Here is an 18,482-nt window from a genome sequence, read left to right as displayed (position 1 = left end):
TGGAACTAAGATTATGCCAGAAGCAAACAATGCATAACTGGCAAAGGCAGCACAAACTTGACTGACCTACATCATTTAAGTCAAAGGTATGAGACTAGCAATATCCAATGCAAGGGAAAGGGGCTGATTAAAAACTAACCTAAGGTTAACATGTTTCAAAAATGAGAAATCCTATGTGGTATGGATTCACTTCCCCGTGATTCACAAACTTTGATTTGCAGTAAAAACAGGCTAACGTTTTGTACACAGAAGGTCTTCTTGATCACACAGTCTACACATATTACTACTGCATGTCATATCAGTGGCACTGCTGCATGTTTCTTAAATGTCTGCTGCTGCTCCAGGACCACACGGCATTAGTAGTCTGACATGATCATCATGCAGCAATCTACTGGGTTTGATGGATCAAAAAGAAAAAAAAAACTATATAACTTATACATGTTCAGCTTTGTTTTTTTTTTTTTTAAAGGAACATGTTTTCAGTACCTGTAGCATGTTTTGGCTCTGGATTCTGCTTTAGAGAGATGCAGCACAGCCTGTTTCTCAATAAGGCCTGTATTTATGCTGTCAATTCTTATTCCCCAAACAATGTATGTAAATCTGATTTCACACCCGAACAGTGCTTGCAATCATTTGGAATGTGAATATTACCTCTGAAATTGCATTCTTGTCCCATTTGTATGCTTTTTATTGCACTAATCAACCTATTCCACTATTAGTGACCATGTGATATGTTTGGATGCTCGTGTGATAAGTACCACCTCCTATCTTCCCATCAACAGAACTACAGGGGGGAAATGTGGTAAATGCTACAGCATGCCATCACTGCAGTTCGCAATGTACTGCTTGAGGGCAGGTGACTCAGCCTAGTATAACTTTTTATGAAAGCAAACAGACTGTGCAGTCCAAGCTGTAATACCCAATGACTACCATGCCAATGGTCTATCAACAGAAACAACAGTGTGAAGAATTCAGGTTTGAACAAACGTAGCAGTGTCCTTCTGTCGCACTGTAAAATTCCCAAAGTAATGCTTTACATTTAAAACACTAAACCTTAACCAAGATGTCATAAATTTACAGTAGAAAACACAAAAAGGGACAACATTTCTAAGAAGGGAATGTTGTATTTATGGTCAGCATAATTCCAAACATAAAGAAGCAAAGAAAGACAAAGTTGTCACTTACTTGTTAAGAATACTTTCCAGGGGGTCTGCAGTTCTGCTCAAAGTCTCCTCCTGTCCAACCATCTTGGCTAAGACAGAGTTCTGCCGATCACTATTCAGTATAACTGTAGTCTGTGGCACCACACTGAGGAAAAAGAGAGAGGAAATCCTTTCAAATGAAATGTAATCATCCAGCGCTTGACGATCAAACTTCTTAAAGTACTTTTTTAAACTTGCACAGTCTGTAACCATAAACTCGAGGCCAACAAACTGTGTTGCTTTACATTTCATAAAACCCATTATTGGCTTCTCTTCAGGGAACCAGAGGGCATCGGAATACTTATAACAAAAGGCATATTTTGCAAAATGTTGCATTTTATCAGTGAAAAGTTTGAGTAATGACTCAGAAATGTAAACGTCAGATCACTGCTGCAGATCTCGGAATAGAGGCTTCTGGTTATACAGCAACAATGTACACTTAGTACTTAAAACAGCACATCACTTTCCTTGCAAACATGTTGGGGGGGGGATATAATGGAGCTGCAAAGTTTCACAACAGCAGATGGTCATGTCGTCTGCATGCAGTTTATGGCAATATGTTTATGCAAATCTACACAGCAAAATTTATCATGTCTCATACTCATGACAAGTACTCCATCACAACTGTTTCAGAAACTAAAGTTATGTACTAATCGTTATGACAGATACATAAACATGCCCATCTTCCACTACTTGTAAGACCTGAGGCTAGCAGATCTCTGGCAGCCTGGCAACTAAAACTTTCTCAAGTTCAACTTCTTCCTTTAGCACACAATTCTGTGTATGAAAGAAACCCTGACAAGATCTCTATCAACCTATTTAAAGTCAAAGACAAGAAAATAAACCAAGGAAAGAGCTCTGTAGAAAAACTTCCAAGCCACTGTCAAAATGGCAAGAGGCGGCGGCTTGGGGTTTTTTAAAAGAAGTCAGATCTGGTCCTACATATCTATTGTTATGGCAAGTACATGAGTCTCATATGTGATTGGATCAATCCATCTTCATCTATCTCTAAGACAAAGCCTCCATCAAAACTTGTAGGTTGAAAAGGTTGTCTTTTCAGGCTTGTTGGCTGTTGGTGAAGCACCCTCCAAGAGGAAAAAACGCTGAGAGAAGAAGGGAGCCACTTTTGAGATTTTAAGTATTTTTTCTCTGTTTATTTGCTAAGTTTTTCTGCATAGCTGCCTAGCTTGAACATTTTCTGGCTTGTTAAACTTGATTTCTGTATTAGTAGCTGTATTTAGAGCACAACCAAAAGCTGTTTGCTGAATTTCCTGTTTGCACTTAATTTTAAATCGTTTTTTTCTTAAAACTTGCATATTTTCTGTCCTTGACCTAACACTCTTGTGTGAGGTCATTTACTGCACTGTTATAACTTGATATTACTTGTGAACCTCTGCTATCTCTGTAGAAAACAAAAACAAAAAAAAAATCTTGCTTTTTTCCCACTTTTCTGAGAGTTAAAAAAGTTCAGTTACAGGCTTGCTGTTCCTGAACTGTTTGAAAGTTTCTGTGAGGCCATTTTTGCTTGGGCTGAGGGAGGGTCTCTCTGTTGATCAATGGCAGTGAATAACATTGAGCAGCTTCCCTGCCCCCCGTAGAGGTGGTTACTGACTTGAAACTGCAGTTTTATTGTCCGTTTTGGGTCTATTCCTGCTTCTTTCCAGCCCCTGCTATCAAGCACGCTTTAACGTGCTTTAGCGATGAGCGGAGTTGCCACTAGAGCAGCATCGGGCAGCCGGTTAAACAAGGTTAAACTCTTTCTGGCTCCAGAAAGTCTGTTCTTCAATTTTTCCCTTAGAACTGCTCTGTTAGGAACCTAAACAGTTTTCACCTTCACTAAAAAGTGCAGCACTTGTTCCAAATAGCTTTTTCTTCTCAAAAAGCTCAGCACTTGTCTTATAAGCATATCCCTTGTCTTATAAGCATTCTCTTTGCAGGTCAAGCACTCCTATATTATACAAATCTCTCACTAGTAAAACCACCCAGGAGTGCCCACTTCCCTGCTAAGCCCACTACTTTTCTGTCTCCTATCAACTCATAACTCTTTCTAGCATGTCGAAGGGTCAGATACTGGCGTCCTCTCCTGCCCAGTTGGTGAATCTGGGAATTCTGAGACAATGTTACAATTGCCTCATGTACACGGACAACCCTCTCCTCCTCCCACGTAACACTAACACTTGTGAGAGATGCAGCTATTTAGCCAGACTGGAGGCTGAGCTCTCTCAACTCAGGACTGGCAAGACCAGGCAGGAGGAGAAGGCAACTACACACACACCACAATACCAGTCTCACATAACTCAACCACACCACTGAATCAAACACATAAACACACTAAGACATACTCGGAGGCTCTGAGTAAAAATTTACCAAAACAGCAGAGGCCTCCAAAGCAGACACCCAAGCAACTGCAAACTCAATACACCACACACACAACACAAACAACAAAATCAGTGTGCAAAGCAGTCACTGCCCTTAAGGCCAAATACAACACCAAACATACTTGTCATAGGTGACTCGACACACTGACGTCCCGCTCACCAGACTGAGTAAGGAGAAGGTCACAGTAAGCTGCCTGTCGGGCGCTAGAATCCACCACATAAAGCAAGCACTCAGGTCTCTCAACAGCAGGTACAAGTACGACTCAGTCATTGTCCATGCTGGTGTAAACGACCTGAGACGTACCTCCTTGGACTACATGAAAAGAGACATTGAGGAGCTCTCTGATTATGTAGCCCAGGCAGGTATGACCCTGACCTTGAGCAGTATCCTACCTTCACCTAGAATGATGCCACAATACAGTGATAAGATGATCAGCTTTAATAATTGGCTTAAATTCTGGTGTCATTCAAAGGGGATCCAATGTCTGTCTGCCTGGGATGACATGCTGGACAAGCCACGCTGCTTCGCAAGGGACGGCTTGCACCTGTCACCCCTAGGCTTCCGGATATTGGCAAAGGCTCTTGCCACCCCCATAGTGCCTTTTTTAGGCAAGGCTCAAATTCTAAACCTACCACCCTAGAACACAAAAAAGGAAAAAGCTAAGAGTAATGCTGCTCAATGCCAGAAGTCTCAATCTCAAGATGCAAGCACTCGAGGCCCTTCTCAGTATGGAGAACATTGATGTCTGTGCTGTGACAGAAACCTGGTTCAAGGCTCCTGAGAGCACCCCAGCACTATCAGGTTTCACCTCATAGCATGCCCGCCCCAAAATCCGGACAACACCAAGAAAGGAGGGGGGGGTGTCCATATTCATAAAGGACACCCACACCTCAAGGTTGGTGGCAACGCACGATGCATCGGAGACCATCCAGGTGCAATTAACCATAGGCAAGACTGCTCTGCAATTTGTAGCATGTTACAGGCCACCCTCTCAAACTCAGGAACCTCACATGGCCTTCCTGAAAACATTGGAAGGGATAAATGTATCTCCAAACACCATCATACTAGGTGATTTCAACTACCCTAATATAGACTGGGAACACTACTCAAGCCCAAACACTCTAGCCCAAAGGTTCCTGGAGTTCATAAACTCAAATGCCATGGAACAACTAGTCACCATCCCCACAAGAGGAGAAAACATGCTTGATCTCATCATTACGAACATGGGATCACAATGTTCAACACCGGAAGTATACCCCTCACTGGTGAGATGAGATCATAAACTAATCTCGCTGGAGGTCCTCATCCCGCCCCCACCTGAAATAAAAAAGACCACAGTGAAAAACTTCTCAAAAGCCGACTTCACACTTCTAAAAACTAGTGTGGTCTCCTTTAAGGCCCCTGAGCCAGTGGTAAACATTACTCAAACTGCTGAATCACTTACAAATGCCTTCTACCAGCACCTACAGGACTGCATGGATCAGGCAATCCCAAACAAAACTAAGACTCTTTGTACCAAAGGCAAGCGTCCAGTCTGGTGGACCCCAGCCATAAACAAGCTCTACAACAAAAGGAGGAAGCTACTACAAGATAGAGCAAAATCCTTGAAAGGTAAGACACCTTTGATCATTATAAGTAAAAAACTAAGAGCTCTCATAAAATCATCCAAGGCAAATTTTGAGAGAAAAATCGCCAAGGACTCAAAAGACAATCATAAGGCCTTCTTTAGCTATGTTAGAAACCTAGGAGGGAACTCCCAGATATGCTCAGAATTAGTTCAAAATGATGTGAAGATTACTGAACCTACACACATTGCCAACATACTGGCTGACAGGTTCAGTGCAAACTTCTCCCCCCCCTCCCCAAAAGGACAGATATCCATACCAGAGGATTGTAGCCCCCCAAACATCTCCAACGCCCAGGTGAGAACTGCTCTCTCCAAGGCAAAAAACACAGCATCCATGGGACCGGATGGTGTCCCCGGCTGTGTGCTCCACGAACTCAATGAGGAATTAAACCCGCAGTTAGGACAGCTGTTTAATCTTAGCCTCACCTCAGGATACGCACTCCAAGGAGTGGCGCACGGCGACTGTGGTCCCACTTCACAAGGGCGGTGCCTCCACCGACCCTGGAAATTACCGTCCCATTAGCTTGACAAGCCTTATCTGCAAAGCCATGGAGAGGATCATAATGGAACTCATAAATAAAGACATAGGGAACTTGCAGACTTTGGATCCAACCCAGTTTGGCTTTGTCAAAGGCAGATCATGCCTTTTAAACTTGGTTGACTTTTTCGAGACAGTCACCAAGGCCATTGATGAGGGAAAGGCAGTCCATACAGCCTACCTCGACCTGGCAAAGGCCTTCGACACAATACCCCACTCAGGTATCATCGAAAAACTCATCAGCATGAATGTAAACCCATACAATCACAAGATGGGTTGCAAACTGGCTAAGTGACAGAACCCACAGGGTCAGAGTTGCTGGAGCCATGTCAGACTCGAAGCCTGTCACAAGTGGTGTCCCACAGGGCTCAGTCCTGGGTCCACTCTTGTTCGGCATCTACTTTTCTGAAGTACAAGCAAACACAGGAGGGTTATGGCTGACAAAGTTTGCAGATGACTGCAAACTGGGCGCCATAGTCGAAAACACATCTGACACAGATATCCTTCAGAAGGGCCTCACAGAAATGGATAACTGGTGCCAGAGCCATGTCCTAAAGGTAAACGCCAAGAAATGCATAGTCATACCCTTCGGGAAAAACAAGGTTACCCCTAGCTACCATATAGGTGGCAATCCACTGAGCACAGAAGAAGTCATCAGGGATCTGGGGACCCAGGTTGACAGTAGCCTTTCGTTTGACACTCATGTTGCTAAAGTAGTTAGGAAAACCTTCTACATTGCCCACCTGATCATGAAGGGATTCACATCTAGATCAAGGGAGGTCATCGTCCCCCTGTACTCATCACTCATTAGACCTATGATTGAGTACAATGCCCCATTCGGAATGTATCTGACCCGACACCTGCAGCAGCTGGAAAGGCCCCAAAAGTTCCTCACCAAAAGGATAAAGGGTCTCAAAAATATGTCTTATGCTGCCCGACTGAAAGAACTCCAGCTCTATTCAGTCTCATACCGCTTGCTCAGAGGTGACCTGTGCCTGACATATAAGGCCATGTCAAACCCAGATTTGATGAATATGCTTCACCTCAAAAAATCTAGATCCCTCAGAACCACAAGGGCAGGAGACTTAAACCTTGACACGGTTATTAATAGAACGTGCTGGAGGGACAGATTCATCACCCAGAGACTCCCTATGCTGTGGAACAAAATCCCGGTACATGTGAGGCAGAGCACCTCGCCTTGTTCAAGAGGAATCTTGACCAATGGATGGGAGATCGCAGATATACCCCAGGGATTACTTCAGTGTCACTGCTTGACAGAGGCACAGCAAAATAATAGGCATAGTTTTATTCAAACTAAAGGGGTGGCGAAAGTCACATAACTATGGGCTAGGCTTATAAATGCCCTTGGGCAGATAGCCTAGTATGAACCTATGAACCTATGGACCTAAAAACTGTAAAAAAAACAATAAAGAAAACAAAGAACACAAAGTTCAGCTCCAATTATTTATTCAGCCACCATCGATCTCGTACCTCAGCCATTCGCCTTCAGGGATCTTTATAACAATCAGCAAGCTTTCCTTTATATACACGTGTCAACACACATCCCTAATAATTACTCAATTATACAATTAGTAAAATTCTCTTCCCCTTGCTTTTATCTATAATAAAATAATAAATATCTATAATAAAAAACAGTTTTAATACACTTTAATGTTAAAAACATTAAATATTTATTTCTTCGTTTAGCCCCACAGGAAATAGTGTATTATAGATGAAAATTAACCTAGCTTCTAATTCTAATAATTTACTTACATAATCATCACCCCTACCTAGGTAGGAAAGGTTTATCTAATACTGTAAAAAATGTAAGAATCCACAACCCCATGTGCTTTCATAAAATGCTTAGTTACAGGACTACTGCTGTTGCTGTTTATGATATCCCCTAGATGCTCCAATATACGAATTCTGACCCTACGTTTAGTTTGACCCACATATCATAAAGGCCTCGAACAACTGCAACCTATTAGGTATACAACCCTCCCGGATTACAATTAAAAAATTCATTGCAACATATTTTCTTCCATTAATTTTCATACCAGATATATTCCTTGCCTTAGAGCACACACTACAATATCCAAAAGAAACCATTCCAACTGGTTGTCTTAGAACGCAACTGGGTTTATACACATAATTCAATATTTCTTTTCATAGGTTCATAGGTAGGTACTAGGCTATCGGCCCAAGGACCTAAGTAAGCCTAGCCAGCAAGGTTCCATAGCTTACGCTACCCAAGAAAGTTATTTTCCTGTGCCACTGTCCAGCAGAGACACAGACGTGATCCCCGGGGTGTATTTCCTATTTCCCATCCACTCATCAAGAATTTTCTTGAAGAGTGCTAATGAAGAACTTTGCTTGACATAGATGGGTAGCTTGTTCCAGAGTATAGGAAGTCTCTGGGACAGGAATATCTCGCCAGCGTGTCCTGTTTATTGTGGTGACAAGGTTTAGATCCCTAGAGTGTATAGCTAGGAGGGATTGGGATTTCTTTAGGTGTAGCATGTCCAACAGCTCTGGGTTTGACATAGCTTTTTATGTTAGGCAGAGATCACCTCGGAGAAGGCAATATGCTACGGAGTAAAGCTGGAGTTTTTTGAGGCGGTCAGTGTAGGGCATTTGTTTGAGGCCAGCAATCCTCTTTGTGAGGTACTTCTGTGGCCTTTCCAGCAGCTGCAGATTTCTTGTGAGGTACATTCCAAAAGGGGCATTGTACTCTATAATGGGTCTAATGAGTCTGCTACTCCTCTTATAAGTAAAATGGAAAATAAAAAAAAAAATACAGTCACAGATAAAATTGTATGGTACAATGTGATGAAAACTGTGTTACTATGTAAATCCATGGGAAAACATACCAGAAGAAGTGATTAAATCCATTACAGTAAAGAAAAAGTGGTGGACTGATTTAATGCATCAGGATTTCCTGTGGAGATCTTTAATAAGTTACCACTAAAGGGGAATGTGCAATATAAAAAGAAATTTGAACATGTTTTTACTTTGTGGGGAGGAAGAGAACAGGGTGTGTTTTTTTAAATGTTAAGAGTGGTGGATCTCCTGAAAAGTTGAGTAAAGAAAAACTTTAAGGATATTAATAACCATGTAGATGTGAATATGATTATGTATGGATATTATTAGAATAAGAACAAAGTTGAGAAAAATAAATAAAAATTTATTTTATGTGATACGAGTTGCTTGGAATGAAAGCCTGGATGAAATTTTGTTTAATGGAAAACAAATTTTGGCAGACACATTGCAAAAAAAAAAAAAAAAAATCAGATAATTATGGTAAAAGGAGGAGGGGGGGTCAATTACAAAAGGAAAATACTGAAATTGTTATAAGAACATGAAAAATGTTAAGAAATAGAAATCTGTATGTATGTGCTTGCAAATATGTAAAGTTTGCAAATATGTAAATTTTTTATGTTGTGTTAAAAAAGGATACCTACTCTGTTTGGTACGTGCAGTGGGAACATTTACATCCACTTGAGCTACCAACAACTTACGCAGATATGACCCTGGTTTAACATCTCATCCAAAGGACAACCCACTTAGAATTGTGGCACCCACCTTATGCTGCACTGCAGAGTCAGCAATCCATCTACCTAGTGTGGAATTAGAACGTACACCCTTCTGCACCAATGGCGAATGTGCTACCTATTGCACCACTGATACTGCAAATCTGTGAAAAAAAATCCTAAATTAATAAAAGGTAGTTTGGGATAGCCAACAGATGCAACTGCACTTAAGTATGACAAAAGGGGTCAGCACAAGGATCCCTCCACGCCCAGGACTGTTGGAAAAGTGGAGGAAAAATGTATATGCTGACCTTCTCAAGTCCAAGAGGTAGTGGAAGATGGACTAGTTCTACTACAACTCAACTTAACTAAAATAAGAATTGCACAGATAGAAATATCTGTTTCTGCAAGGGGGAAGGCCTCCTAACTAACATCATGGTTGCACAGCAGTGGGGAAAGGGGTAAACTCTCGAGTCTAGGCTCAATCACTGAATGGAAAAATCGCCAAACGGCATTACAGAGAAAATGACATTCAGTGAAACTCCTCAAGTGGGGGGTTGTGCCTCCCACACCCCCCCACTAATTACATATACCCACTCAGAGATTGCACTATAGTGGGGAAACGGCAAATGTCCTGATCTCTACCATAATGCGATCTTACTCAAATAGCTTGATGAAGAGCATGTTCAATGAAACATGCTTTTGATGCTTTATCCATTTGATGACTGAATATAGACCTTAAACTCTCCAATACAGCATACAGTGGTTGTTATACACATGGCGTTGACTTGTAGGCACTGCAAGATCAATGTGATCTGTGGGAAAACATAAACTGGACTAGATGTGTGTGTGTGTGTGTGTGTGTGTGTGTGTGTGTGTGTGTGTGTGTGTGAGTGAGAGAGACAGAGAGAATGTATGTATCTATAAATAGTATATATGGGTCCACTTTCAAATCTTGAAATAATGAAATATCAAATTTCAGTATATCGAGATGTAAAAGTAGAAAACCCACTACAAAAAAAACTAAAAAAATGCATGTCAAAATACTGAAACTTAATAATACCAAAGTTTCAGTACGCAACGCCCTGTTTTTCAACACAAACTCCACCACACAAACAAAAACAGACACATGACAATTCACCCTACAAAAAAAAAAAAAAAAAAAAAAAACAACCTGCAGAACATACACACCACAAAATCCAACGGATCAATGTATAAGCAGGGGAGGCAAGCCTCCCTGCGCCCCCCACACCCACACTATTTTAAATATACCAATTCTGAGGTCGCACTACCACAAGCATAGCAAAACCTACTGTTATGCACCCTACAGTCCACTGCACACTTTCACACATACACCCACACTTCACATGTACAAACATCAACACTTCCACACATACACACCCTCTCACCTACATAACCTAACTGACCCCTAACACTTCCAAAGAGATTCAAATACAAAACACATACTTATCTATTTCCGGACATAAGCACGTTAGCCACCATATCTAAACCCCAGAATACACTATCCCTTGAAGAGACAATTCGAAAACCTAACATTGGGGAATATGCAAATTGGAATTACTGCACTTTCGATATTTTCATCTCGAAATACTGAAATTCGATAATTCAATAATTCGAGATGACAAAATCGGCCCACATATATTTTTTGATATATATATATATATATATATATATACACACACACACACACATACATACATATACACATTTTATATATATATATATATATATATATATATATATATATATATATATATATATATATAAATATATATATATATATATATATATATATATATATATATATATATATATATATATACACGTATACACACACACACACAAAAATCTGAATCTTAGTCTTCAATTTACATATTCTCTGCATTGATCCATGGATGTAGAAAGATGTGTACTCATCAGTGCAACATTGATTTAAAACCAATACAGAATTAATAATTCCTTAATCTTCAACCTTTCAATACCCCTACAATCACAAAAGACAAGAAAGCTGTAATTAACAGCAGACAAAAACAGACTGATGAGGAAGCAGTACTATTAATAGCAGAAGTTCAATAAACGGTGCTGTAGCAGTTTACTGAAGTAGGCCTAGGTAGCCTTACAAGCAACAGAAAATATTAGTGTCCGTGTAGCAAGGCCATAAAATTAAAGAATATTTATTTTAGGTTCTTTCGGTATGAGAGTTCTGTGTTCCTTGGATAATCTTAAACATTTCCATGAAAGCTACACACAATTTTCCCCCTTTTGCCTTTGTAAACTGAAGCACCCCACAAAGAGGCAGGTCACGGTAACAACTGGCAAACTCAAACTATGAAGTGGTGAACACACCCACACTATAGTTCACTACAAGGTTCTGCACCTTGTACATTATACATAAAATGTGTTGTTGAATGTTCATGTATAGAATAAAGTGTAAGGTGCATTTCTACACAATTGGCCCTAAGAGCTGTAATATTAATTGGCAAAGAGAATGCATTTACTGAGTTACATGACTTAACGACAGCTCCCTAACAAGTAAGTATGCTTTCAACATTTTTTTACTTCCCCTTTGACTTAAAGTCTAGTCTTAAACTGGCCATTTATTAACTTGCTGAATTATTACTGTAATTACTTTCCTTAAAGACCAAAGAACATGCTGTTCCATTTCAGCTCTGCATCTAATCTGAGCTACTGCTCTTCTGTGCTGCTTTGCTCTTAGTGAGAGCCCAGGCTGGTTGTAGTAAAACTCAACCCCACGACTAGTAGCATTATGCACATTTCTATACAAATCCAATACTAAAATGTTTTAGATTACCATTTACCCACACTGATAATGATTAAAGTAAACCTGCTTCCACTACAAGCAGCTAAAAGTAGCTGACACACTGCACCTTCATTTTTACCATGCTTCTCAAACAAAAAATAGGAACCCTGCAGCTGCATCGTAACAGATTACCACACCGAATAATTAAAAACAGTCACACATTCAACAAGTAAATGGAACTATTTCTTACAAGTAATAAAACATTATCCTGATGAAAAAAAAACGTATCTTAGGTGGCAGCTGACACAGGAATCTACTCTGTGTCTGGAGAAATGGAACAGAACCCACTCACATTCACCTGAAATAGTAAAACAATTCTATTCAGTCAGTCATTCAGCCAAATGCTCATCCTCCCCAAAACAGACATCTGTGGTAGGGATGACTATGCCTGATGAATGCAAATTGTTGAGGAATAAATTAATTTAACCATACCTTACTTAATAAATCAGACTGACATTTTCCGGTTTTGCAGAGGAAAATGTATTACACCACTTATACACGGGGCAGCTAGGCTTTGAGCTCTGCCTCCAACAGCAAAACAATGTGGTACACATTTATACTATTATCATCTTATACTGGACAAGAGTACAAAATTCATAAATAGCAAATCAGAAGTCTAAAACCACATACTCCTCACATGAAAGTCTCAACCTTCATGTGAATGTCTCATGAAAATTAACCCATCACATTTTAAGACAGACTGAAGTCCTTTGTTTAGTTCGCTAGTCATACTTTCTGATCTTACTGTATGGGTCTGTTGGCCATTATTTTGCTTCACCATGAATTAGAGGGGGAAAAAACATCTCTGCATCAACACCAACATTTATAACATAAGTTCAGTTGTGTCAGTTGAAAAAGTCTTGGAAAACATTTAAATGCATAGAGTTTTGATACACTTTTAAGCAAAACCATTCACATAAAATTAATACACACAGTTCTTAATAAATTATGCACTTTAAAATAGTTATACAAGATAAGATAAAAGATATATATTAGTTTACCATTTCACTTACCCGCTCCGGCACTATGTTAATATCGTCGGTTTAAAGATGACAGACATGATTACCAAGAATTAAAATATCTTGAAAGTGATACATTTTACTCAGCATGATGTAGCAAATCTCTGTATTTTAGTTGTTTTTAGTAATTTTTTTTACTGCATTCAAAAGTCTCTTTTTTGGCACCACATGTACAATTTTTATGGCATTTCTTGCATAAACAGATCAATACAGCAAATAAAATAACCATTATAAATGTAGTAAAACTTCTATTGCTCTTAATATTTTTGACTCTTTAGTGTAAGAACAATACCCCTGATTGATCAAAGGGCATATCAACCAGCATGTCATAATTTTCCCAAAAAACATGCCTCTCATTACTGTCATTTTAACAGTATTGGTCTCAGAATTTTAAAAAGTGCATACAGTTTTATTTTGCAGCCTGTGTATGTACTATGCGTTGCCTCTTTGCCAAGGCCAAGGCATACTGGGCACGCCTCCTTCTGCCTACTGGGGCAGACTCAGGTTGTTCCTCCTCCGAGTCACGCTGTGCCTGTGATGGCCTTGGCAATGGTGGGGGACTGTTTGGCCCTGCCCCATGCTGTTCCTGCTGCAGCTGTTTTTGCAGGATCATATTGTGTAGCATGGCACATACCATGTGACAATTTGGGTACATGTAGTTGGTGAGTACAGCAAGGCTCCACCAGATGTGTCCAGGCACCGGAACCATGACTTGAGCATCCCAAACACATGCTCAATTACATTTCGTGTTTGTGCGTGCGCCTCATTATGGAGTTCTTGTTCAGGTGTGTGTGCATTTCTGATGGGTGTCATCAGCCATGGCTCCAGTACGTACCCAGCATCCCCCACTAGGTGACCATCAGGGATGTACCCATTGGCAAATGTCTGGTACAGCTGTGTCAGATGCCAGATATGGGAATCGTGGTAGCTTCCAGGGCAGCCAGCACACACATTCAGTATTATGCCCTGGGCATCGCACACGACCTGGCAGTTGATGGAGGGGAAGCCCTTGCGGTTGATGTAGGCCCTACCCCACTCACCGGCTGGTGCTTTGATGTGTATGTGCGTGCAGTGAATTGCACCCACTACCTCAGGGTATTCCGCTATTTGCTGTAAGAGACGCATATTGCTGGCCAATGCCTCATGGGAATTGGGGAAATATACATGATCACCGACATGTGCTGACATGGCATTCAGGAACTGGTGCAGTACCCTGGATGCTGATGCCTGTGAAATCCCCATCACATCACCAGTTGGTCTCTGGAAGGTACCTGTTGCTAGTATTCTTAGGCCAACACATACCTTGGTTTCCATTGGGATGGGTTCCCCTCTGTTGGTTCTGTGTGTGAGGCATGGCCTGCACAGCTCAACAATTTGCTGCAGGAGGTCTCTGTCCACTCTATAGTGCTCCACTATCTCCAGCTCATGTAGCCCCTGGTAGGTTACCCTGGGTCTGTACACTCTTCTCCGTCTCCTCACTGTGGGTTGCTCAGCAGCATTTGCAATGGCACCACCCTCAGCATCTTGCAAATGTTGCCTTATAATAGCAATGGCAGCCCCTAACATTTTTTTGTCCGAGTTAAGCTTTTTAAGTTTTCACTCTCTTTGTATACTGCAGTGTTTCTGAGAAAAACATTGGGGAATGTTGCTTGCAGAGTTTTAAGTGCTGGGCTGGGCTGAGCTAGTGTACTGCCTGCGTAATTGGCTGATTCTGATTGATTTCACCTGGCAGCTCTGCTAGTTCTCCTTGGTTAACTTCCTACTACTTCTTTTCCTTCCTTTTCCCTTTCTGTTTCCACAGGAGGCAGCGCCGCGCACACAGGCTTACACAGGCTTAGGCGGGTGCACACGCATGCACACAGGCTTAGACGGGTTTACAGATGTGCACAAGCGCGCGCACGGTGTAAGCACGTTTGCAAGAAAATTTAGTGATATCCACGGCGTACACCTTCGGTTTCTGGGTTTTAGTAAAAACAACTGTAGATATGCCTCTTCCAATCCTGAGTAACTCACAGCAAACACAAGCCACTCTGCTCCAATGAGCTTACAGTCTTTCATACATACCCCCCCTCATGATGTCACCTATCTTCTACTCTACTACTCCCCTACTCCTACACTTACACTCCAGGGACATGGCTCACATGCCAGGGAAAATTGGGATTCACTATCCTTATCCTTATTTGCATAGGATTGCCTACTAATGCTTGGTTACATCTCTCGAACTGAGCTCCTCCCCCCCTTAGCAACCACTACTCAGTAGCCATGTTGTCTTCAGCCTGCCATTCACCTGCATGGCAGAAGAATATTTTTAATAAGAATGCCTATTTTTGGCTTTTTTTTTTTTTTTGGTTTTTAAAGCGCCACACGTTTGCGAGGCGCTGCGCTTAAACATCGGGGAAAAAAATTGGATTTTTATTAATTTTCAACCGATCAAAATGCCAATGGCCTTACATTTGGCCATTGGCATGCTTCATCAACTGGATGCATCCTTTATTTGGAGCTGTCATATCTCCGTTTTGCTATTTGTGGAACGGTACTCCGTTACCAACGGAGTACATTTCTGCAAATAACTCTACTCTTCCGCGGACAGGTTAGTGTTTCCTGGATTGCAAAATTACCTAATTTGCATAGCTTTCAGCAGCAAATGAGGTAATTTGCATAACATGACAGTATCCGTGCAAGAGTAGTTTTAGGAGCTCTCATGCACTCCCCTGCTGGCTGTTGCTGGATCACTCGGCAGACATATTGGCTGTCTGCCGGCTTACACTACTCTTAGACTCCGTGCAAGCCTTCGTGAATCCGGCCTGGAGTAGTACGTAGTGATACTCTGTCTTTATGAAAAATTAAGTATGGGCTCTTGATGCACAAGGCTTGTAATTCTGATATCCGTCTAGCTGATGTGACATCTACCAAAAATAGAGATTTCCATGATAGGAATTTGAGATCACATTTTGCAGCAGGCTCAAAAGGGGGTAAAGAGAGACTGTAGTAGTAGGGAGAGATTCCATGCCTCTAATGGACGCCTGATAGGAGGTCTGCTATGAAACACTCCTTTGAGAAAGGTCTTGCATAGGCAGGTGGAGATAAGAGGAGTGCCCTCTAATCTGTTATGAAAGTTGGAAATAGCTGCTAAATGGACTCATGGTAGAAGCTGATGCTCCATTCTCAAAAACTCAAAGGTATTGAAGTATATTGCTTTCCTTAAAAATAGGGGTATCAAGGAAATTGGAGGATAAGCATAGAGTAGACCTGTGGGCCAATCGTAAGTCAGAGCATCTCTTGGGGACTGCCGCTCTGGGGGAAAGAGGGCAAAAAAGCTGCTGCATTTATTGTTTGAAGGGGAGGCAAACAGATTGCAGTAATGCTGGCCCCATAATCTGAAGATTTCTACTGTCACATTTGGATTGAGAGACCACTCGTGTGGAAGGAGGATGCATCTGCTCAGCCTGTCCGCAATCACGTTGGAACTCCCTGAGATATGCACTGCTATAAGAAAGCGGTCGGAAGCTATCATCCAGTGCCAAATTCTCATGACCTCACGTCACAGGGGGTAGGATTTGGTTCCTCCTTGTTTGTTCATGTACCAAACTACTGACATATTGTCTGACTGAATCGCAATTGTTCCCAATGGAAGGAGCAGATGTAATGCCTGCAACGCCAACTGCACCGCTCTCAACTCCAGAACACTGATATGCAGGCTGGCCTCTAAGCTCAACCATGTGGCTTGGACGGTCTTTCCCTGAAAATGGCCCACCCCCCATCAGGGAAGCATCCGTGGTCACCGTGGCATTGGGTTGAGGAGTCTGAAAGGGGCGACACTAAAGTTCTGCATCTGGCCTCCTCCACCAGAGGAGAGCTTGCTTGCAAGAGTTGGTAATGAGGATCTGTGAGTTTAGGGGGTGAAGATTTGCCAACCACTGGAACAATAAAAGCCATTGTAACAGTCTCATGTATAATCTTGCCAGAGGAACTATTGGAATGGCTGCAGCCATGGACCCCAAAGCCTGGAGAACTTCTCTTGCTGACACCTTTCTTTGACGGAGTGTCATCCGTACTTGCAATCTTAACCTCTGAAGCCTGTGAGCTGGTAGAGATACCAGGCATGTTCGAGTATTGAAAACTGCCCCTATAAATTCCAGCTGTTGGGTAGGTTGTAAATTGGATTTCTCCCAATGTACGGTGATGCCTAGGGACTCTGCTAGTGAGCATGTGTAATGGAGGGCCATAGTCAGGAGATGCTTGGTGGGGGCGGAAAGGAGCCAATCATCTAAATATAGAAACACCTGGAATCCTTGACGTCTCAGATGAGCTGTCACCACTGCTAGACATTTCGTGAACACTCTGGGGCCAATCAAGAGACCAAATGGCAGGACTCGGAACTGGTAATGATTGGCTCCTAGCCAGAAGCGAAGGAGTCTCCTGGAGGGTTTGTCCATTTTAATGTGGCAATACGCATCCCGGAGGTCTATTGAGCACATCCAAACAATCCTCCCATAAAAAAAGGGAGAATGAATTGAATAGTGACCATGCGGAATTTGGTTTGAAGTACTGATTTGTTTAAATGGCTGAGATCCAGAATGGGTCTCCAGTCCTTGGTCTTTTTTGGCACCAAAAAGAATCTTGAGTAAAAACTGGATCCGCATTGGTCTGGAGGAACTGGACTTTTTGATGACTCTTCTTTTGACACAGCTTTCTCATCTCTGAAGCCGCTTCTTCCTTTTGATTGGGTGGAACATCGGGAAGGTTCTTTGTAGGTTTTGGATGGGAGATTAGAGGGATGCAATAGCCTCTGGAGATTATTCTCTGCACCCACCGATCTTTTGTAATAGAGCGCCAGGCAGTTTGCTGCAGAGAAAAATGAGACCCGACTACTTCCAGAGGAAAGCAGTAGGGCAATGCTCCAGGAGCATTGATAAGACCACCCGCAGAAAGAATCCCTGGAGTCTTGGTTTCGGGGACCCCCTCTGCCCCTAAAAGGGTGTCTTCCACCACTGGAATCCCATCTGCCTCTAGGGGCATCCTCACCACGTGTGTTATGGAAAGGACCTTGAGATTTCTTGTGCCATATTTTCCCACTGTTATGGTTCCTGGAAAAGGAACATTGGGGCTTGGAAAAATGTAGGCCAACGGCAGACAAAGTCTTTCTGTCCTGCTCGCACCTGGATAAGGTGTCCTTTACTTTAGGACCAAATAAGGAAGATGGTTCAATAGGGGCATTCAAAAAGGGGGACTTGAAGGAGTCCGCGAGGTCACAGATGCGCATCCAGGCATGACGCCTTACGACTATGCCTGCACCTGCAGCTCTAGCCTCCCCTTCAGTTGCGTGGGAGAGCAACATTATGGAC

At 42.0% G+C, this 18,482-nt stretch overlaps 1 protein-coding gene across 3 annotated transcripts in view; it reads right to left on the bottom strand.

Annotated features, from left to right (window-relative positions):
- LOC122809794 (BTG3 associated nuclear protein) overlaps positions 1-18,482 on the bottom strand; it is a 1,260,844-nt gene that overhangs the window by 999,830 nt on the left and 242,532 nt on the right. For all 3 annotated transcript variants that reach the window (XM_044081537.1, XM_044081535.1, XM_044081536.1), the window contains exon 5: positions 1,186-1,308. In XM_044081537.1, the coding sequence (XP_043937472.1) occupies positions 1,186-1,308 (123 nt within the window). The remainder of the gene's footprint in view (positions 1-1,185; positions 1,309-18,482) is intronic.

Source organism: Protopterus annectens, chromosome 8.part0 (assembly GCF_019279795.1).
Source record: "Protopterus annectens isolate FY-2018-M chromosome 8.part0, PAN1.0, whole genome shotgun sequence".
Taxonomy (NCBI): Eukaryota; Metazoa; Chordata; order Ceratodontiformes; family Protopteridae; genus Protopterus; species Protopterus annectens.
Note: the sequence above shows the minus strand (reverse complement) of the source record. Positions and strands in the feature narration are given on the sequence as shown.